Source organism: Malus domestica, chromosome 09 (genome assembly GCF_042453785.1).
Source record: "Malus domestica chromosome 09, GDT2T_hap1".
In the NCBI taxonomy this organism is placed as follows: domain Eukaryota; kingdom Viridiplantae; phylum Streptophyta; class Magnoliopsida; order Rosales; family Rosaceae; genus Malus; species Malus domestica.
In genome coordinates this window covers 30,591,403-30,614,837 of record NC_091669.1, presented here as the reverse complement: position 1 = coordinate 30,614,837, position 23,435 = coordinate 30,591,403, and the positions used below count along the sequence as shown (strand labels likewise).

Genomic DNA, 23,435 nt, shown 5'->3' with positions numbered 1-23,435 from the left:
TTGAGTCATTAGACCACCATGGAAGCACCGAACAAGCTTTCCAAGATTAAGGTTGTGAGGATGTTGATCACGTAAATGTTAATGGTGATGTGCTAGAAGTCGTTCTCAATTAGCCAAGTTGTCACCAAAGGTGTTCTCGATCCAAGTTCAATTCGGTGAAGGGTGTCGAAGTAGAAAAGAAAAAATTGGAGTAGAAATAAACATTAACCAAGTAAAAGGGACTAAGAAACAAATTTGAAAAATTGCTTTAATAAAATAGACTTTCTAGAATATGGGACCACTCAAAAGTTAATGATCAAGCAGACCATTTATTGGACAAGTGTGCCTCAGCACTTTAATTTGAACCAATCGGAAACAAATTTTGGTTCCTCAATTCCAGAAGTGGAGGTCAGTGTCACGTGATCAACTGAGAATCCTAAATACCTTCTAGAAGACAGAAATAAAAATGTCTCCTCATTTATTGCTTTTTGCATGTTGGGGTTGAAAGTCTAGAAGAAGGCATGTGGAAATGACACTGGTGGTGGTCCAAAAAGCATTGACGAGGGCCCACCTGTTTGACAACAGTACCAACACCAACGACAACTACATCCATTCCAAAATCATCCTAAACAAAATTGCGGGTAAGTTTTGTTTAACTGAACTCGGGGTTATTATTCCGAATCCGGCAGTGCCGAATGGACGGAGTCGGCATTAGTGATCCGGCATTGCCGAATGAAAAATATTTTAGGAATGACATGCTCATCTTATTCAAGAGCTCACATTGACAGAAAAGTTTTGACACCTTAATATCAACTCATTGCCAACTAAGCTTGTTGTATGTTCTAATAGTTGGCATATTGTGAAAAAGGTTGATGTTTTATCATAAAACTAATTGGTAATATAGGGAGCAATCCAAATACTTATAAAGCACATATAAGGTTCATCCTCTTATTAATGTGAGATTCATTCTTAATACGTTCCCTCATTTGTGGTAAATTTTCAAGCCTCATATATGGATAACACAACTCGGGTGGCATGAAGTACGTATGGTCGTCAACTTGGGTGATATGAAGTACGTATTGTTGTTGGACTTCACATGCATGACAACACACTCTAATATCATAAAGAAAGTTAAGATTACACCATAAAACCAAATGACAATATAGAAAGTAGCCTAACTATTTATATGCACATACAAAGTTCATCCTCTTATCAATGTGAGATTTATATTCAACGTACTCATTGCTAAAGTAGTATGCGAGTTGAGTTCAAAATATCGTGAGACACTTTAATTCATATTCGTTGTTTTGTTAGAGCATTAGCACGAGCAACTTGATTTGACTTGTTTGACTTGCAAAAGTAGCAACTCTAGCCATTGTTCAAGCTAATTAAAATATGCATAAACCAGAGGAATGAAATTCCATTTATTTATAAGTTTCCCTTAATTAACCGGATTATCCCATAATTTGTTGCGGTTGCAATGCAAACTCGTCGTGTTTCCAAGACCATCATTCATGCATGAAAGTTTTATTAAACTGCACTGCAGATCATTTCTTTCTTATGTCTCCTTCATTTGCCTTGTTCATAAGCGTACCTTATTATTATTATTATTCTATCTTTTTTTAATGTTATCTTCTTCGTAAGCGTAACCAAGTTGTGCATATAAGTTGTTTTACAAAATTCCTGATTGAGACCCGGCAGCCCCTATCTGTAAGCTGTTGTTGACATACCTTTTCAGAGAGATGTCGACATAATCGCTCAAAAGTTATCGACATTTGTTGATAACTGTGCAATAACACTCTATAGGATACTATAGCCCACCGATTGTTTTATAAAATGCTACACTGAAAAATTTACATGTTGTTTCTCCTTAATTAGGTTCAAACTCACCGATTGTTTTATAAAATGCTACGCTGAAAAATTTACATGTTGTTTCTCCTTAATTAGGTTCAAACTCAACATAAATATAATACGTTAACTTTCATGCAAGTTGTACGTAAGACTTTTTACATATGAGTAAAGAAAAAAAATACCAGACCGCAATTCTATGAAAAAGATAGGATATCTAGATATATGGTTATTAATTTTGTATTCAATGCATAATGTAAATAGTAATATAAGATTTATATCTCCAAGGACAGACGAAACGACAATTGGAAGCAATAATTCCGGATTACTGCAGCCATAACATGCAACACATAACATTGTCATTTAAATATCAAATTATTTGATAAACTGATTCTCACATGATTCACTGACTCCATACACAGGAGAGAAATGCTAAAGAACTTCTTTGAAAAGTAAGATTTTTTATGAATTATTTGTCACTTTACGTTTTTTTTGCACCATTAGCACGTGAAGTAATGTTAGACTGTGATAGAAGAATTAAATTCATAAAGAGTCTCATTTTGAAAGAGTGTCTTTAGCATGCAGGGATAGGAGAGTCCTTGTTTAAGTTTTCTATATATAGTTAGGGGCCCTGTGAGTGTTAATACTTAATTAACATGTTAATCATAACTCGTAAGTTGATTTCAAGCAACTCGATCATGTATGAGAATGGGGACATATTCTCTGTACCTATACTATATAGGGATTTACACAAGGTAGGGACGAGGGAGAGGAGGTGGCAGTGCCAGTGGCCCACCACTCCCGCCCCAAATTATGTCGCCGACTGAGCTGGGTCTGAGTATCCTCTCCTCCTCCCTCTCCCTTGCACTCTGAGGCTGACTCTGAGGAATTGTTTTATTATTCTTTAACGTGCTGATTATTTATATAATTATGTAAAGGAATAAACTAATGTACTCATCACCGGCCGGTAGTTATTAGTTAATATTGCTTCTAGAACCCTTTCTGCCATAATCCATTATTAAACGCAACAAACTCCCATTTTTTTTAGGAAACTAGATTATAATCCCTAAATAAGATTAATTTTTCACTAAAGTTGGGTGTAATATTAAATACTGTTTTTGATCATTTATTAACTTTTGTTTTGTTTTATTTTGAGTTTTATAAATAGAAGATTTTTACTTAATGTGTATTCAACACTCGTAAAAAAATTTCTGAAGTGGTAACAATACATATGTGTCACATCCCGGCCCGGGGCAGACCACTTCCCGGGCCTATTCCACCACCGTAGCACGATATTGTCCGACTTGGGACCCGACCATGCCCTCACGGTTTTGTTTTTAGGAACTCACACGAGAACTTCCCAGTGAGTCACCCATCATGGGATAGCTCTCGCGCAAACTCGCTTAACTTCGGAGTTCCCATGGAACCCGAAGCCAGTGAGCTCCCAAAATGCCTCATCTTGGCCCGGGCTCCCACCACATCCCGGGCTCGACTCCACCGTAGCACAATATTGTCCGCTTTGGGTCCCAACCACGCCTTCACGGTTTTGTTTCCGAGAACTCACGAGTAACTTCCCAATGGGTCACCCATCCTAGGAATGCTCTTGCTGCAATCTCGCTTAACTTCGGAGTTCCTACGGAACCCGAAGCCAGTGAGTTCTTAGAAGGCCTCGTGCTAGGTAGGGATGGGAATATACATTTAAGATCACTCCCCTGGACGATATGTATGTGTTTATATGCACATATATATATATATATATATATGTATAATTTGTGTACCTATATATTCATGCACCGATATATGCACCTATATATACATTTTGTGTGCCTATACATATGAACCTATGTATAAATGTGTACCTACATAAATTCAGGTACCTTTATAGTGTAAATTGTTTATTGTGTCTCTCATATAGTTCATTTGTTTGGTTTTATGATTGTCTGTACAAATCTTTATATACAGGTTAATTCTCGTTAGCAAAATGTTTTAAAAAATCTTCCATTTTAAATTGCTAAATTTGATTTGTGGAAATAAAAATTCATATTTTAGGGCCTAATTGGTGATTAAATTTAGAATTCTAGAAAGAAAATTTGAAAATAATAAAAATGGTTGGGGTATTTAATATGATGTAATAATGAGTTTTTAATTTAGGGACTAAAATTATATTCATAAAAGCACCCAGTTATAATGAAAAAGTAATCTTAGGTAGGTTTTATCTAAATTTTTTTTTGTTGGGGGGGGGGGGGGGGAATGGTCATATATGAGAGAGAGAGAGAGAAAGTTTATACTACCTTCAATCAAAATTTTCCAAACTTTCTGTGTAACATCCCACATCAACCAATGGAGAGGGAGTGATGTGCTTTATATGTACATGCTTCTTTTCCAATAGCACGAGGCCTTTTGGGGACTCACTGGCTTCGGATTCCATTGGAACTCCGAAGTTAAGCAAGTTCAGGTGAGAGCATTGCCAGGATGGATGACCTCCTGGGAAGTTCTCGTATGAGTTCCCCGAAACAAAACTGTGAGGGTGTGGCCGGGGCCCACCACCATTCTGTCACATCTCGGTTCCGGCTCCGCGGTAGCACGATATTGTCCACTCTAGGCTTACCATTCCCGCACGGTTTTGTTTCTGGGAAATCAGACGAGAACTTCCCAGTGGCTTACCCATCCTAGGATTGCTCTTGCCCGAACTCGTTTAACTTCGGAGTTTCGATGGAATCCGAAGCCAGTGAGTTCCCAAAAGGCTTCGTGCTATAAGGAGGGGAGCATGTACATATAAGGCAGATCACCCCCTCTCCGTTGGTCGATGTTGGATCTTACAATTGCTACGGCGAAGCCACTCTGCCGTTCGGTACAAATGTGTCGGCAAGGACGCCGGGTTCCCCTTAAGTGGGGTGGATTGTAAGATCACATATCAACCAACGGAGAGGGGGTGATGTGCCTTATATGTACATGCTCCCCTCCTTAAAGCACAAGGAATTTTGGGAACTCACTAACTTTGGATTCAATCGGAACTTGAAAGTTAAGCGAGTTCGGGTGAGAGCAATCCTAGGATGGGTGACCCACTGGGAAGTTCTCATATGAGTTTCCATAAACAAAACCGTGCAGAAATGGTAAGCCCATAGCAGACAATATCGTGTTTGATATGGATGTGTTGGCAAGGACGTCGGACCTCTAAAAGGGGTGGATTGTAAAATCCCACATCGACCAACGAAGAGGGGGTGATGTGTCTTATATGTACATGCTCCCCTCCCTATAGCACAAGGCATTTTGGGAACTCACTGGCTTCAGATTCTATAGGAACTCCAAAGTTAAACGAGTTTGGGCCCAGGATGGGTGACCCACTAGGAAGTTCTTGTATGAGTTTCCATAAACAAAATCGTGAGGGTGTGGTCGGGGCCCAAATAAGACAATATCGTTCTACGACGAAGCTGGTCTGGAATGTAACATTCTGTTTCTATTTTGTCGAGAAACTCTCAAACTCATGATTGTGACAATCTTGCGTAAACTGCTGATTTGCTTATTGAATTAATACTTGAGTTAAAATTAAGTTTTTACATTCATTAAAACTGTCAATCTGCCTCTAAAATGTATTACATGCAAGTAACATGACTTAAGTTGATGAAAAATTGAAAATAATAGCTCCGAATCTTATAGGAAGGATGAAATTTATAGCTTTTAATCAATTTAAGAACTTATTATTTTAAAATTTTGCCGCCAACTAGTACTCTTCAAAAAAATAAATAAAGCGTCGGTTGTGTAAACAAAGAGAGGAAAAACCACAACGAATGTAGCCATCGGCCCGTCCCGTTACCGGCCCCTCCTATTTCCCATTTTGGGAGTCCATCCTTGTGGCTTTTTGTTTTATGTTTTATTTTGAAAAGTTAATTTCAACAAATGTTTAAATTTTAGTTTTTGGATTTGGTGGAGAGTAATTAAAACATGTACAATATCTCTCAATCTCGTTGGACAAGAGACACCTTTCTTGTTTTAGATAAGAGGAAAGCTACTCTTCTAGATTCTAGAACAAGGAAAATGAATAAATTAAATTAAATTAGATTATGATAAGCATGATGTAATTTAAAAAAAAATTATATTGGTGAGACCTGATAAGCTCATTGCGTGGTGAAAATGAAGTGCCACATCTCCAATCCAAGTTCCAGGGACGTCATAGCGTATATGAATTTATTTGAATCGAATTATAAATTTATAAGTCAATTAATTATGGATAATCATGTGATTATTATAGGATTGAGAGCGTCACTTGATTTGCAAAATCATTCATTCCCTTTCATTCCAACGTTGGTTAACGACATTGTCTCTAACTTTTCGTTCGGAATATAAGAACTTTTGCACGCAACTATCTGTTTGTATCGCAAGCAGTGGATTGCTCTAATGGTTAGGACCTTCCTTCTCAAACTCACTGCATCCCGGATAATCATGTCGAACGATTTAACCTGTTAGGGTGCTAAATGGGTCCACATGTTACGTTATTGTACTGTGAATATGCATGATAATATCAAAAAAATACGTTGGCTTGTTATATAGGCGTAAAAGTTGGTAACCTAGCATTGGTCTTTCTAAATGGTTAATCGAATAGACCAATCAACAACTTCACAACTAGAAGTTAAACTAATTTTGCATTGGGTTTTGGGTTTTGCATGGCTTGTCGATGATTCCCCCAAACAACATATTGTATATGTATATATCAAAAAACAGATAGGGCGCTACTAGCGAGTTAGCTGGCCTTGTGTCACTTTTGTTTTTCTAATACACAAGTGGATGCAGCTTCAAACAGTAGGAAGCAGTGCTAATCTTTTCCAAGAAATATAACCTACCCTCTAGTTTTGTGTCATCCAAGTGGCTACTTACAAATGCATGTAATGTAATCAATCTGGACCGGATTTTAAGAGAAAATATTCAGTAGGGCTGCCGCAATTGGACGGCTCTTAAGGGGGTGAGACTAGTGAGGTCGGATGGGATTTACCAAAATACAGTGATTGTGTGCTTCGTGAGACTCTCACACGGTCTGATGCCCCCCCTACACAAAGTTTTTTAATTTGCAGTCGGGCAGTATACGTGAACCGGCTGCCCCTACACAAGTTTTTCTCGGTTTGCAAACACAAACCACCAATTAAACTAGTGTGGCATTGGGAGTTGACCTGCATGCTGATGATATGTGAATGTTTCCAAAATCTAGAGTTGAGCTTCAGCAACACTAATATTTTGTTTAGAGTTTATGTAGAATCAAAAGACAAACATCCAAGCGGTTCTTTTCTTACAGTAATATGGGCTAAATACACTAATCAACAAAATCAAATGATCAAATACAGAATAGAAAATTAGAGAATCATTAGAGGTCGCATGTCATTTTAGTCATCTGACATTGGACTTGGTAAGATGTCACAAGCTTTCCCATTCAACAATTTAAGTTGCACGTATTCAGAAAAATTCAAATAAAGGACAGATTATTAATCGATTAATTCATTCCGGCACATCAATGCCGTCTCCACATTGTTAGATTTACTTTTATTATTATTATCTCTATATAATTCTTGTTAGAAAAATAGGGTCTAATTGCCATATTAAATCACATGGAAAATCTAGAAATAATTCATGCAATTATATATCAAAGTAATGCATGCACATGAGTAATTAATGTTAAATGAACATGATATAATGGATTAGAAAAACCTAGAAAATACGGTCTAGGCAAGTGTTGGACACTTTATCCTTAAGACAAGTTTACACCCCACTACGGTGCTCATGGTTGATTGGCGCATGCACTGGCGGATCCATTAAGGGGCAAGGGGGGTCAGCTGACCCCCCGAACTTCGATGAACATCCATAGATACCTCAGGTGCTGACCCTCCGAACTTCGGTGAATGTCTATGGATACCTTGAGTGTTGCCCTTTTGAAGATTAGAGTTGGCTTCATACATGCCCTCCAACCGACTTCAAGCCTACCAAAACCTGATGAATGTCCATGAATACCTTGGGTGCTGCCCCTTGCATACATTAACACGTCTGTAATATGCATTTTCAAATGACTTTAGGCCTACCAAGACTCGATGAAATGGAGATATGCATGCTATTTCTGGTATAAAAAAATTTGTGCGCTGCGTGCGCTATTCTTACAGACCCCCTAATATTATTTCCTGGATCCGCCACTGGGCGCATGTCTCCCTAGATACAACGACCACGTCCTTGTAATAGTGGCACTCCAAATCACAAGGCTCCATGAACCACGATTGTGTTGAAAACTCTCTCATATGGACTCAATGAGACTCTTTAATATTTAGAGCACTCTATGTATGATTATGTAAACAATGAAAAGTTATTTTGTGATTATAGGGGGCTTCCCTATTTATAGAATGTGAGATACCTCTTTGGAAAGCATGTGACTATTCATGAAGAGTCAAAAGTTACAACTCTTCGTTTGAGTAGACATATCTTTCTACCAAAAGGCTCCACTTCTAATTTCCATTCAATTAATAAATTTAATATAATAATATTATTATTAAATTTTCCAACAATTCTTTCAAGATAAGGCTGATTGGCTGTGATTGTGATGTATACAACAACAACAACAACAAAGCCTTTTCCCACTAAGTGGGGTCGGCTGTGATTGTGATGTATGCCCAAACAAATTTCAAATATGTGAGATGCCTCCCCATTCCCAGAGGAGAAAGAAAAAGAAATTGAATAACTTGTTATTACCTGTGATTTATTCACAACGTCCTCTTCTTTCCAGCAAAAGGAGGCAGCTTATGGCTTCTCAGTTATGATAGCAATCCACTGGTACAATCCATGGCAGAATTCCCTAAAACATCACACAAAGGTCCACCTTAGTAACTTTACATACGACTCATTTGACTACTTTCAGCATACTCAAAGCAAACAAAGTAATAGAAGACTTGGCCGTAGTCACAGTTGGCTACGACAATATGCTTCCCCCTCTACACCCAAGTTGGAATCCCCCTTCCCATAGTATATATTAGATTAGAAAATCGATTGAATACAAATAAAAGAAAAAACAAAGTAATAATGCATGTTCCTTTCTTAAACCATACCTGCTACTATTTGATAAAAGGAACGATCTAGTTTTGTGCACAATCTATTTAGCAAAACGTGCTTCGTGTGCCAGACACAACCTCTCCAACTCTAATAGAAAAATTAAAAGGGTTCCTCGTGTTTCTATTAGAATCGGGCACACTATGTTAGGGATACATAGAAAACACTCCTGATTTTAGTTCATTTAAATGACATTAATATTTGTAGTTTTATAGACTTTCAAATGAACGACAAAATGACTGCAATAGGATAAATAGTTCTCAAAATAGCTGATGGAAATGAAATTAAAGAACAGAGACCAATATGTTGGTGTTGTTTCCATATTCATATAGACATTCTTTTCTGTTTCTTATATTTGAGAATAAACCAACTAGTAACTTCCACCCCATTTCCTCTTTATAATTCAGCTGCCAATAGGAATCAAGTCCTCAGTTTGATTGAATCTATATATACAAGGGAAACAGTCTTGGTCTTCGGATCAAAGACATCAACGTCAGTATAAGCAATGACTCAACGGTCTCTGTTCAGTTTTAGCTTCTAGATTCAAAAGAAAAGTCAAGTTCAAAAAGTTCTAGATTTGTAGAAAATATGAAAAAAGCAACTTATAAAGGCAGTACCCGGGTCATAGTAGGGTCCTATGTGGAAGATTTTCAGAGTTGCAGAAGTTGACCATCTAAAATCTCTACTACTTTAGTGGGGTAAGAATTTTTCTGCGAGGCTACATTATTGGAGAAGTTTGAGATGCATACTAACACAGATGATCAACACACATAATATAATCAACAAAAAAGGCGATAAAATAAGCTTCTGAATTTGACAAACTAATCAAGTAGTAACCATCACAAGAAAAACAACAGGAAAAGAATACTACAAACAGAAATCTTGCAAAGGGTTTCCGTATCCAGCTCTACAAAAATTTCTCTATGGTGCTAGTTAATGTGATTTTAGGCGCAGCACCAATTATCGTGTCCTTTCTCTCACCGACGATGAAAATCATGATAGTTGGGGCACTCCGAATGCCATGTTTGGGAGAAGGACTTGCACTGCACAGGTTCACCGCCACATGGTGTCCCATGCCAATGATATAAGGACATGTATTAGTTTTTTTCCACATGTCACTATATCAAATAAGAACAAAATATCATTTGCAATCACGTATGAATAAATTTGAGACCCTTTCTTTCATTATTCACCATTTTAGTGTAAAAATTTGCAATTTTAAACAAATCACGTGTGACAAACCTCACATTGATACACTTCATCTGAAGTCTAAAGACCTGTAAAAATTAATTTGAGATCTCTGACTTTCTACGATGGATCAGGTGATGCTGAAAACTTCAAGGGTAAATTCAATTCCGAATTTAGTGGTACTGTGACGTAAGAGAGGTGAGATGTTTAAAAATGATGAGATAAAATTTGATGGAGAACAACTCATCATATATTTGAATACTTGATCAAATGACTTCAAACTCATATATAATAATCAGGAGAGATTAAATTCCAACCGCATCTTCTTTCCTTTAAACCCTACAAGTATGACTTTTCACCACCATAAGGGCCAGATGACATGCTAATTATTGAATTTGGCACAGTGGTAGAAAATATTTTTGTCAGGTTGCATTGTGGGAATTGATTGGAGGCTATAGATTTTAAAAGAGGAAATACGTTTGACAAAAGAAGCTTCCGATTAAGTAGGACAAAGACAACACAACTTATAAGAAATTTTCATCTAGAAACACCCACTGGAAAGTTGATAAATTGAGCAATCGATTGCATACAATGCCTTCCAAAAACTGCAAAAGCAATGTATACAAAATATATGTATACTAAATCAATGTATGCACAATTGCACAATAAATTTTTTATGTAAAAATTTACTGAAATTATTTTTTTTTAAATTTCCAGCATGTAAATGGTACACATTTATCTTATCAAATAGGAATTTACCATAATATATGCTAACTTTTTTAAAATATCATTAAACACATGCATCACACAAGTACTAAGCCAGTTGGTTGATGAAACTAAGAAGTCATAACTTCAGGGTATATTTGACAGGATACACAGATTTGAACGTCAAAAGTTTACATGTAATGCTTCCTTTAAACCAACCATCAAGGAAAGATCTGAATTGCCAAATAGAAGCATAATCATTTGTCTATGTGTGGGTTTGAACTTACTAGTATGTATTTTAGGGCCAGTTTCTCTACTGATACTTTCATTTATTGGCAGTTCTAAGAAGCAGACAATATACTTCAAACTCTCAATGACTAAGGTTCCCCAAAATCTAATGGTTTGCTTGTTCCTAATCCAACCTGCATGAAGGACCATCCCTATTACAGACTCTCTTGGATAGTTAATGGGATTAATCTCTTTAAGATCCTAAATGATCTCAAACACCATCTTCATCTTAACATGGTCATCTTAGTGAGAAAACATGCATGCACATCTTCATCAAAACATGGGAAAATTTTCCATGCTATGTAGCATTAAATGCTACGAGCATTTGATGGCCTGGATTGGTTTGGGTTATTGCTTTTATTATGGTCCCATGAATCCAGACCATTCAATGCTCGTAGCATTGAAATGGAATCCCAAAACATGACAATTTAATGATAAAGAATACTTACATTTAGCGAAGTGGGAGACATAAGTTCCACGGGGTTTTCTACCAACAAACCCATATTTTCTCATGGACAATGAGAGCATCCACTTTGTATAAAAGTGGTTAGTCCAGCCTGCCCACATTTCCAGCCTTCGCAACTCTTATTTGACACAAACCTAAGGACGGTAAGTTGGATTGGCCCACAGCCTGCCTGACCCAAATGTTGGACTTGAATTGGTCTTTGAGCATCAACTTGCCCAAGTTATCCTTGCCTCAGCCATTGAGGAAGTCCTACAACAGAGTTATCGCTATTTCCATTACAACTTAGGAAAGAGACGAATCTCAGAGGATGGAAATAGACGTTTTCTGGTTCGGGGAATGTTTGGGGGTTGCATGGTACATAAAAAATATGTATGGTTACATGCACCTTTCTTATCTGTTTCTGCATTCTCTACAGACAGAAGGATATATGCATAACATACATGTATGTATGTATGTGTGTGTGTGTGTGTGTGTGTGTGTGTGTATATTAACTTATCGTTGATTAAGGAATGCCAATGCATAGAAACACCTCTATCGAGATTTACTAATTTTGGCAAAAAGGACTGGGACAATACATCAGTATTCAAAATCTGTTTGCTTCCTAAGTTGGCAAGGGTTGAAGATAGCTTATCATTCATAATCTGTCAAAAGATAGGAATTATGAAACTTGCACAATAATATCAAACATAATAAGAGAACACTCGTACCAAAAGCACGATACATAATTTTGTATTATTATTGATACAATTAAGCAGGAAAATTCTTCAAACACAATCAACTTCAGATAATAACACTTACAATCGGATATTTCATTTGATCACGACTTGCTCCACTTTATGGTCCGAAACAAGGGTGATAATACTGAAGATTGTTACAGCTTATGAAATGGGGGTGACATTTTTGTTTAGGTACAGACAATCAGCCCATAATTTGTTTGTTTTATAGGGGCCACTTAATTGAACTATTCATAGAAATAATGACACAAAATTGTCAAAGGTCGATTTAGCAGCGCTTAGGAATGGACAATGGAGCAAAGATGCAGCCAATCAAGCAAAACGACAGCGCATACAGCTAATATCAATCCCTAAAACCCCTTTCAATTTTCTTTGTTGTTTTTATTGGGCTACATTACTTCCAAAACACCATAACACACCATCAAACCAAAATAACACGACTAAAAGATTCAACATTTTAATAGGAAACTTAAATGCGCGAGCGGGGGGAGGGGGACGCTTACCATCGAGAGTGGTGTCCTAAGCTTGGGAAACAATGGCGGCAGCTGATGGATTACGCCGGGCTTTTGGAAAATTGGAGGAAACGAGCGATTTTTTGTTAGGCAGTCAGCCCTCAAGCACATGAATTCCGGCAACGCACCCACCGTGACATCACCAGCGTCCGGCAATATGAAGTTGGAGCCGAAGAATATATAGCGATTGATTCAGTTATGGTCGACATTGAAGAGAGAAATGTGTGGATCGACATCGGAAAGGGTTGGATGATATGATGGGGGGAAGGAAAGGGAGAATACTGTTTTATACTTGAGCGGCCCAACAGCAAAACTTATCATCCTTCAAATGAGTGCATTCAATTTGATTTTTTGATAGATTTTTAAAGGATTTATTAACTAGAATTATAGTTTAGTGGTATTTTTATTCTTTTTTAATTATAGTGAAAGGTTTTAAGTTTGACTCGCATTAATACCAATTTTTTATCTATTAAACGATAGAAATTTCATTAGATTCTCTGAGGAATGTTTACATCATTAACAAGAGGGTTATACCCCTTATGTTTTCTCTCATATGCTAAATGAAATCAGTTTTGTCCTTCGGAAAAAAAGAGAAACCTAAGCCAAAAACACCTTAGTGTCATCTGTTAACACAAGGTCCTTTTAGACCCATTAAAATATTATATAATTGTTGTTGGGCCTAAATGAGATAGGCCAATAGAGCCTATTAGAGGAAGAGAAATATCAAGATATTGAGCCACAAGTCAGCTCAAGGAACTTAAATCATCTTTAATCGAAGGGGTTATATTTAATCTCTATCTAAATTATAATTTTGCAAGAAATTTTTTTTTAATGAACAATGTCATGCTATATTTATATATCGTCTCCAATCGTAGGGGGCTATTTTTTTAGCCTCTTCAATCATTTATTATTTTAAGTTTGTTCTTTAATTTTATTGGTTAATTGAATTAAACTACCATATTAAAATAAGGTTTCTGGACATATTTTGAGTGTCACTTGTCGCTAAATGTTGTTTTAAGTTTCATATTGTTAAATATTTTAATTTTGCTTGCATGTTAACAATTTAGACATTAAAATGAAGTAAGATAGTATTGAAGGGTGAAAAAGATGTGAAAAGGGGTGTAGAAATGGCTTAGGTAATTATAGGGAAAAAAATTAGATTTTAATTTTTTTTTTAAATTTTGTCTTTAAAAAAAAAAGGTTACATGACGTCAGCTGACAGCACAGCTGGGTCCAACTTTTTGGGTTGACTGGCTGGTTATCTTTGACCAGCCCTTTGGCCATTTGGCTAGATTTTGGCCCAGCCCTCCATTAGAGATGAGTTTAGTGTCAAAAATGACTATGTCTTAGCTTATAACCCTTTGGCCAACCTAGTTGAAGATAGCCTTAATAGACCGGGCATGCCACAACAATGATAACAACCCACAGAAGTGATGTATGTTGCCACTTTTACCCTCCCCAAATTTCATGCAGCATTTTTCTCTCCTCCCTCCAATTCTCTCTCTCTCTCTCTCTCTTCCCTTAAACAAACAAACATACAGACCTAGAGAGAGAAAGAGAGAGGGAACCAAAACCATCAACCAAAAAAGAAAGGGGAAAAGTGGGGCTGAGACCTGAGACTGAGAGGCGCCAAAGGCAGAGATCGACGACGACGACTTGACATAGGTCATTGGTACTTCGGTCTCTGAAGTTATTATTACAATGGCGTTTTCATCTCATCCCTTTTTCTTCTTCTTGTTCCTTGTATTGGGTTTTGCCTCCTCCACCACCTTCCTCTCTTGTAATTCCCCTTTCATTTCTTCTTTTTCTTCTTTCATTTCCTTTCTACTTATTCAATTCAATTTCATCTAATTATTTTTGTATAAATGTTGCAGATGATATCTTCGAGTCAGGTGGATCATCCACCGGAGGACGTGCCCTTCTTCAGGCCAAAAAAAGTAAGTAATTACACTTAATTTCTCCTTTTAATTACCTATTTTATGTTATCATATCTTCTTTAGTTTTCAAATAATTAATTTGTTCGTCGTGCCCATCAATTCCATGTGCTAAAAATGCGTTTGTATACGACTGTTGATGAATTTGCTGATATTTTTCGTCTGTCTTGTCAAGAGTATTATCCAAAGTCGGAGAAACCAATGTAACTGATTGCGTATTGGTTTTGAGTTGGATGTTCTAATTCTCTTTAGTTCTTGTCACCTCATGCATAATTTTAGTTGAATATATAGGTTAAGGAAATGTGGTTGTCTATATTGCAGAAGATAGGGTTGGAACATAAAGCATAAATAACTATGCTTTTGTGTTCAACAAACATTACATAACCAAGAAACATACAATTTTGTATGTATTCATGATATTATTTTGTCTCCGCGTCAAGCTAACTAGTTAATAACCAAAATACACACGAGAATTCATCGGGACAAAATACAATTAGAACAAATAGACTGGCACTGGCTTCATTGTTGCATTATCTAAATCTCACTGAATTTTAACTGTCCTGTTATCTGTTCTATTTGGAATCTTGAATAAGAATCTCTCTCTTCCTTTTAGTATCGGAGTCTTAGCAAACTTGGAAATCTCACTGAAATCATTGATTATCGGCGTTTGAGTATGAAAACTAGCTCTTACCAAATTGCTAGTGAGGCATTTTTCAAGTCTTTTATTCATTGATCATTTCCCATTCCTAATTTTATGTCAGGAGAAGGTCTTAAACCATCGTACGTTAAACATTACGCGACGACAGATATATCTAATACAAACTAGTTGCCAACTCTCTAGTAATTTTTCTGACTATTCACGTAATAATTTCATCAAGCATTTTTTATCTCCTTTTTAAATTTGACAATTTTCAGTATTTTTAAACCTTGGTTCACTAAAAACATAACTACAATCCTTCGTAAACCTAACAACGCATGAGGATTAGTACTACTATAAAATCCATGCTATGTCTCATCGGCATTCTATAAGTTGCGGTCATCATTCTTTATTTTATATTATGTTGGGTTATCTGCAGATTGTCCTGTGAACTTTGAGAATCAGAACTACACAATCATTACAAGCAAGTGCAAAGGACCAAACTACCCAGCAAAGAGCTGCTGTGATGCGTTGAAGGATTTTGCTTGTCCTTTTACAGAAGAAATCAATGACTTGAAAAATGATTGTGCTTCAACCATGTTCAGCTACATAAACATCTACGGGAAGTACCCTCCTGGTCTGTTTGCGTCTCAATGCCGCGAAGGGAAAGAAGGTCTCGCATGTCCCGCTGAGGCACCGAAATCTGATCAGAAGAGCAGCAGAGGTCACATATCAGCTACTCACTCCATCATGCTAGCACTAACTGCTGCCTTGCTTGTATTATCATCCTTCCATAGGTTCTGAGCTGGTGTCAAGTGTGAAAAGAACCCAACCTGACTTGTAACCATTCAATTATTTTTCCCCACCAATTTGTATGCTTTGAACGTTTATCTCTAATTATAAAACTGCCCCAATAGTATAATTTTGTTATATACTTGGCAGTTTATCACTAAGTCTGGTATGAAACAAGCTCTTTTGCTTCCTATAGGATGCATAATTGCCATTGTACATGGAAAACCCAAATTACACCTCAAGTTTAAATCTAACTTCCATTAATCCATGAGAGATCACATTAAGGGCTCGTTTGGTACATATGATTGGATTTTCTTCATAGCTAATCATCTTCTAGTCCCCTCCAAATGAAAAACCACTCACTTCCACCTTCAGTATGAGTTAAAATTTGAGAGTTCTTCATTCCAATCTAATCATGTGTACCAAACGGAACTCAGATCCTGAGATTATATTTCACATAATGAATGTAAAACCTTGACTACAATATATAATGTTCTCAGCCTCGTCAAGTTCCCATAATTTTTTTTCATGGTATCAGTGCAGACAATTCATGTCGAGAGATTGTGCATTCTTGCATTCCAGGTCGAGAGTAAGGGTGTTACTTCGAGGGGTCAACCCAAAATTGTTGAAGTCAACATAAAATGAGAACTCACTCAACCATCAAAGTGGAAACTAAAAAGTCATTTTGTTAATTGAGTTCCTCAAACGATTATACTTTTAAGGGCACGTTTAATACATCAGATTGTCCAAGATAGGGAAGGATAATCCCAACTCAACATGTTATTAATGAACCTAATCTTAGTCCAAGACTCAACGACTTTGTTAAATGTCACTTAGTATTATGGTCTAGTGGTATTCCTCTTTATTTATAAGTGAGCAGTCTTAGGTTCAATTCTCGCTAAAGACGAATTTAAACTACATTATTGTTAGCCCATTGTAAAGTTAAGCCTATAGATAATATCGTTTGTTCAAAAAAATAGAAACTAATATATTAAATAGTTGAACCCAGTTCTAATCCGGTCAAACAAAATCCCCCTAAGGTGTAATCTGCAGTCAATAAAAGTATGCCAAGAAATCGAAATAATATCTTACCAAAAGAAGAACAAAAGAAAAACGAATGAAATATTTGTGGAAGAAATCGAGTGCAATTTTTCATCATCCTTTTTGGGTGACTGCACATCATTGCGCTTGGAATATTTTTGTGAGGGCTAAATTCCTCAACAAAAAGCTAAAATTGGTTATCTACGTCAAACTTTAGCTCCAATACTTAAAGTGTTTTATACTTTGCTTCCAAAAGGTGACATATTTTGGTGCTTGGTAGTAACCAATAATATACTTTCCTTCTGTATTAATTAGTCAATGAAATTGCTTTCAAATAATGCAATATGCCCGTTTTAGCACATCATTTTGATCACACACTAGTTGCTCAAGAGTTTTTATTTAAACATCTAATTTGCATTTATCCATATTTTTTTTTACAAGGATGATCTTGTTAAAATGAGACAATATAAATCGCCGGTATAGAAACTTACGGCTTTTTATCTTCTCATTTTTTGGTATGTGTTAAGGACTCAATAAGAGGGTTGAATTAATGGTACGTAAGTAAGAGAAAATCTTTGCATTTTCCTAAAATAAGAACATGCTTGATAAAGCTTGTTTATTAATTTTTCTTTTATCAGTTCAATTCAATAATTAAAAAAGAAAAAAAGTTGTGCAAAAATATTTTTTAATACTAAAAATATAATGCAAAGCGGATGGGACGGTGCATGCCTAGTCAAATACCTAATAGTTGCAATAAGCAAAGCAGATCTCCAATGGGTAGGATTGTTGGATTCACACAAAGAAAAGGTTGGCTAAATGTGGCATGACCTCACGCTAAATTGATCATTCAAAATACAACTAGTTGAATAATGCTGTGTTCTTTTTTTGTGAAAGTGACGCCAAATTTTAATGGTGTACTTTGCAATTAGCTTATTTTGTGTGAAATTGGTGATTTTGGTATCAATTAGCTTTTTTATTTTTTTTATTTTATATTTTATGATGGATCATTTATATGTTTGATGTATATTAATGGCTAAAGGATCTTTAAACTGAATTATTTTTTGCAGATATAATCTTTAGATGATAATAAAGACAATGAACGATTTTGATTGGATGAGGATCCTCTTCGAATCCTCTTTGTGGGGATCCTAGGGATCCTCACATCCTAGCCGTTCATCGTACGTTATGTGGTCATAAATCATTTGAATTTTTTTATTTAAAATTAAACACAAATAGTACCTGACGAAAATTGGCCGTACGATAACCTGCACCACCTATCCTTACTAAGGTAGAGAACCTTCGTAATGAATGGATATTTTTTACATATAGCTACCATATGGATGTTATCATGTTTGTACGGTGAAGAGATGTTAATCATATATAGGGGACAAGTAAGTTCTCCATAGAGGAACACATACATTATCCTATTTATTAATTATATATCTTTAAAATATAATTTGATATCGTTCATTCATACTAAAACACATGAAATTGATGACACCACTTGTTGGTACGATGCATCCCATCCATATTTTGCATATATGAGGTTCATATATTAAGAGAGTGTTATTATTGCAAATATATATATATATATATATATATATATATATATATATATATATGTCATATGAAAACAACTTCCTCAGTTACAGTTTGATAGTCGCTTTGGACTATGGGTTAAAAAAACTTTTAGCTAAACTACTATGTTTTTTAGTTTAGGTACTAATGCAAAAGTCAACTAAAACAATCCTATACTTACTGTAATTCAAAATAATTTACATGATCGACACTAATTAATCCTACCACGTTTTTTGACCGACCAACTTTTCTTTTAGACCGGTTGACGAAATTTTCCGACAACTATCCGGTCAAATTTTTCTGTTTTAGTGTCACTGTACAACAGTGAACTTAATAAAAAAACATATTAAGTAATTGTAAACTCACGCTATAAAAATGTATGATCAAATTCCTCAAAAGTTCTCTAATTTTACTGTGTATATATGTAAGGTATCGTTTGGTATGCAGATGGGACGGGACAAAACGGAATGGGACGGGACAGGACGAGATGGAACGAAGAGGGAGCAAAGATGCCCTCGGATGGAAACAAGGAGGAAGAAGAAAGAGACAAAGAGGTTATAATTTTGTGTTCTACGGATGTGGAACAAGTCGTTCTAGATGATAAGGCGGAACGAAAATTCACCTAAAACTCGTCCCGTGGAACAGCGTGTTCCATCCGTTTTAGGCACACCAAACGTGGGACGGAATGCCTTGTTCCACTCCGTTCCGTCCCCGTCCCACATACTAAACGGTACCGAAAAGAACATATGATCACTCACACAACAATACAAAATTGAAGATGAAAAAGTTGCATATTATTTTTTTTAAGTCGCCGTTGAACAATGACTTGAAATTTTTCGACGAATGGATAAATACTTCGGGCACAATGATGGTGGTCGACGCACTTTCTGGCACTGGAAATGGTGACATATGAGTCATGTTCAATGGGGATAAAAATATAGATAATGTTTTGCCCACAGTTTGCGTCTTAATCCAAATAGAATGGGAATGAATACAACCAATAAATACATACACTATCTTCTGCCACATCATTTCATTAAAAATCAAAATAGCTATACCACATATCCTTTGACATCAAATCATTAGTTAATTAGTGACACTTAGTACTACAAGTTAAAAAGTTTTTTTTTTTAATTTTTTTTTTCAAGTGAGAGATTAGGAATGAGGATATTCGAGGTAAAGTAGGAGTAGTCAAAATTGAAGGAAATATGAAAGAAAATCGGTTACGGTGATTTGGACATGTGCAAAGAAGGCTTACTGACGCTCCGGTTAAAAGATACGACTACAGGACAGAGGTTTAGTGCCGAAGGGGTATGGGAAGACCTAAGAAAACTTTGGAAAAGACTCTAAGAAAAGACTTAGAGTACCTGGATCTAACGGAGGACATGACACAGAACCGAGCGTAATGGTGTTCTAGGATTCATATAGCCGATCCTACTTAGTGGGAAAAAGCTTTGTTGTTGTTGTTGTTGTTTTAAGTGATAGATTTTAAATTTAATTATGTAAACAACGAATTTAAATTTAATTATATTATTTTAAGTTTTTTTTAAAATTTATTTTCAGTTTTTTAATCATTTTAAGAGTGAAATGACTAAACTACCCTCACAAGTTGTGCACCTGGTCTCACTTAACAGAAATATGGATGGAATGTTTGAAAAATTAACGGTAGGGGGCAAATTGGCTAAAAAAATTAGTTTGAGTCCTTAATTTTCCAATCGAAGAGTTCAAGGGGGAAATCGAAAGCTAGGTGAAAGTTTAGGGGGCAAATCGACAGTTTACTCTAAAAATATAGATAATGTTTTGCCCACAGTTTGTGTCTAAATCCAAATAGAATGGGAAAGAATACAACCAATAAATACATACACTATCTTCTGCCACATCATTTCATTAAAAATCAAAATAGCTATACCACATATCCTTTGACATCAAATCATTAGTTAATCAGTGACACTTGGTACTACAAGTTAATTTTTTTTTTAAGTGAGAGATTTTAAATTTAATTATGTAAATAGCGAATTCGGTAATAATTTTATTCCTCTCACTTTTAGTGTAAAGATATCTTTGTATTAAAAAATCAAGTGGAAAAATGACTTTGGAATTATTGACTAGGACTAGAAAAACAAAGTAAAAAGTATTATATTAATTTCCACGTAAATATATAAGGGCAGCCCTAGTATGTACAGTTACAATTCCTTTAATTCTAAGAGGATTTACTTGGCATAGACTTATTGTCATCTTAACGTTTTATGTCAATAATACAATATAAATTTATTTTCATCTAACGTATTATTGGCATGCAACGCAATATTTTTCATGTACCATGTAAGTAGCTTTTAGTACTAACTTCATCTCATTACCAAAAGATTCGAAATCCAATCCTGAAGTTGTTTCCTCGAGATGGAAGATGGATCAAATCATCAAAGGAAACAAAAATATTTAGATTACAACAGGTAGAAGATAGAGGCCGCCTAATCTTATCTATGAGCAGTAACCAGTGTTTCAATAAATCTCAACCCATCGAACTTGGGCGCAAATTTCTCGGTCGAAGCCGATGATTTTGCTTGATTTCTCTTACACCCAGTCTCCTACAAAATCAATAGAATTCTCCCTGCTTAATTACAATTTTATATAAACACGTCAAATAATATTATTTAAACACACAAAATTAACAAACAGTTCCTAAGACAAGTGGGATCGACAAACAATGATAGAGTCCTCCCTATTAGAAACCGTGTCGATAAATGTGTCCAAATATTTTTATTGAAATAGGAATATCAAGCTGTAGACACAAGAAATGCTAAAGGAACTTTGAAAAGTGTAGTTGTTCATGAACTTTCTGCAACCTTACAGTTTAACGTTAATGTATATGAAGAATTTCACTTTGAGAGTCCTAACATTTCTAGTAGACACAATATAGCAGAAATTCAAGAATAAAATTAGAAATTTACAACCAGCGTATATTTTGTTTCTCTAATACTCGTTTGGTTAAGGTTAACTAGTAAGTGATAAAATATGAGTTGAAGGGTCAAAATCCCAGATTTCAGTCCTTTTCCATTTTTTTTTTCTCAGCAGCCAAACAGAACAGGGCAAATAGAAGCAGAGCATCCAAAGCTGAATACTAACTACAAAGGATGGAAAACGAAAAGACAAAAAGAACCCATGAATTCAAATTAAGATTATTCAATTACCTGGTGAGAAAATCGCATGGTTGAATCAGACACAAAGCTTGAAGAAGAAGAAGAAGGAGTGGCGGAGACGGAGAGAGCAGTGGCAGAAGCGGCGGCGACAGAGGCCGCTAAAAAGCCTGGCTTGTTCATGACTGGAAGAGACGAGTATTAGGTAGCTAGCTAGTTGGAAGATTGATTGGATACGGAGAGCCTGGAAGTTGGGAGACTGACTGTTTGTATGGTGGGAAAATGAAAGAGAGAAAGTTGAGTGGGCAGTTGGAAGGGCTTTGACGGCAGGCACATATATACAACTGCCGCTGCTGGTCGTTGTTAACTTCGAACCTTTACGCGGCAACTACACCCCAACTTGGGCCTGGAATTCCTATTTTGCCCTCTTCACTTTTCTTTCTCAGATGTTCGCAATTGTCTAAAATACCCTCCCGTGGGTATCATTTTCGATGTGTAATGTCATGGCGCTGAGGTCCGAGGAAGAAAGCAAAAAGGGGCTCCACCTGCACCACTTGGGTTGTGCACATCTTCAACTTCAACTGTACCCCAACTTGCACCTGCACCTGACCACTCGTTAGGGATGTTCTTATCGTTGGAATACCGTCAGTTTTAAATGTAAATATTTCCACTCGTTAGGGAGATTCTTATCGTTGGAATATCATCAGTTTTGGATGTAAATGTTTCCACAGCTCAAGACTTTTTAACGTGTTAGTCTCAAATGTAAGGTGTAATTGTTCAAATCAAATTTAGTTAATGGAGAAAAATCAAGCTTAATAGATTAAGATCATGACCTTTTACCTGTCGAGAGTTGACAAAAGTGAATATGCACATGTAAATAAGTTAGGTGTCCTTCTGGTGGGAACGGATTAGGATTATCTCCTAATTGATTTAAATGTTTAATTTTATGTGTTAACTATAAGGTCTTACGACTAATTATGATAAATATGTTTTTATTTTTATTCTTATCCATTTATAAATACCAAATATAATCCGATATTTGAGACAAAAACAAGAGTTAATCAAGGATGTAATATTGTGTGTGTTGTTTTCTATTATTTTATCAACTTTAAAGGGGAAAAAGAATCAAGGAAACCCCAAAAGAAAGGATAGGATAGGGTTAGTCTTGTAAGAGTGGGGAAAGTCGTTCCAGAAAGGCAAGAATAATGGAGGGGCAAGTTGGTAAATGCGTCATTCAATCTTTGGGTATTTTAGCGGCACGTCGATATTGATGTTTTCTAGACGAAGTTAGCCCTCATAGGCTGATCTTTTCTAGTCGCACTCAATTTGCCAGGCCACGTGAACGGCCCAGATTGTGCCACGCACGCGCCACTTTTTTCACGAGTAAATTATAGGCCTCTATCTTTGGGTTTGGAGTGGCCGGTGGGGAGTGGCCGGTGGCGGAGTGGGTTGACAATTTGGAAGATGCGGCTCCAATTACTAATTTAGCCCCAACAATCACTTTTATTACCACACTTCATTGTCA

At 36.2% G+C, this 23,435-nt stretch overlaps 2 protein-coding genes, 1 long non-coding RNA gene and 1 other non-coding gene across 4 annotated transcripts; 1 reads left to right on the top strand and 3 right to left on the bottom strand.

The window, feature by feature from the left end:
* Positions 1 to 7,431: 7,431 nt before the first annotated feature.
* Positions 7,432 to 13,068, bottom strand: LOC139188261 (uncharacterized). The gene is made up of 3 exons (XR_011571593.1): positions 12,786 to 13,068; positions 8,548 to 8,650; positions 7,432 to 7,854 (listed from the first exon to the last, which is right to left on the bottom strand). It is a non-coding gene; the product is annotated as an uncharacterized lncRNA (long non-coding RNA).
* Positions 9,676 to 10,086, bottom strand: LOC103444317 (thioredoxin M2, chloroplastic-like). The gene has a single exon (XM_070805500.1). The coding sequence runs from the start codon at positions 10,013 to 10,015 to the stop codon at positions 9,809 to 9,811; it is 207 nt and encodes a 68-aa protein (XP_070661601.1). The 5' UTR covers positions 10,016 to 10,086; the 3' UTR covers positions 9,676 to 9,808.
* Positions 13,069 to 14,279: 1,211 nt separating the features above from the next.
* On the top strand, positions 14,280 to 16,318 carry LOC103444114 (GPI-anchored protein LLG1-like). The gene is made up of 3 exons (XM_008383028.4): positions 14,280 to 14,574; positions 14,669 to 14,731; positions 15,805 to 16,318. The coding sequence occupies exons 1-3, from the start codon at positions 14,496 to 14,498 to the stop codon at positions 16,167 to 16,169; spliced, it is 507 nt and encodes a 168-aa protein (XP_008381250.3). The 5' UTR covers positions 14,280 to 14,495; the 3' UTR covers positions 16,170 to 16,318.
* Positions 16,319 to 20,888: 4,570 nt separating this feature from the next.
* Positions 20,889 to 22,312, bottom strand: LOC103444113 (uncharacterized). Its single transcript, XR_011571592.1, has 2 exons — positions 21,965 to 22,312; positions 20,889 to 21,361 (listed from the first exon to the last, which is right to left on the bottom strand). It is a non-coding gene; the product is annotated as an uncharacterized protein (transcript).
* Positions 22,313 to 23,435: the final 1,123 nt, after the last annotated feature.

Coding starts and splice junctions, on each gene's coding strand:
- LOC103444317 (XM_070805500.1), bottom strand. CDS start 10,015: ATGTGGAAAAAAACTAATACATGTCCTTATATCATTGGCATGGGACAC.
- LOC103444114 (XM_008383028.4), top strand. CDS start 14,496: ATGGCGTTTTCATCTCATCCCTTTTTCTTCTTCTTGTTCCTTGTATTG. Junction 14,575..14,668: donor CTCCACCACCTTCCTCTCTT/GTAATTCCCCTT, acceptor TAAATGTTGCAG/ATGATATCTTCGAGTCAGGT. Junction 14,732..15,804: donor CCTTCTTCAGGCCAAAAAAA/GTAAGTAATTAC, acceptor GGTTATCTGCAG/ATTGTCCTGTGAACTTTGAG.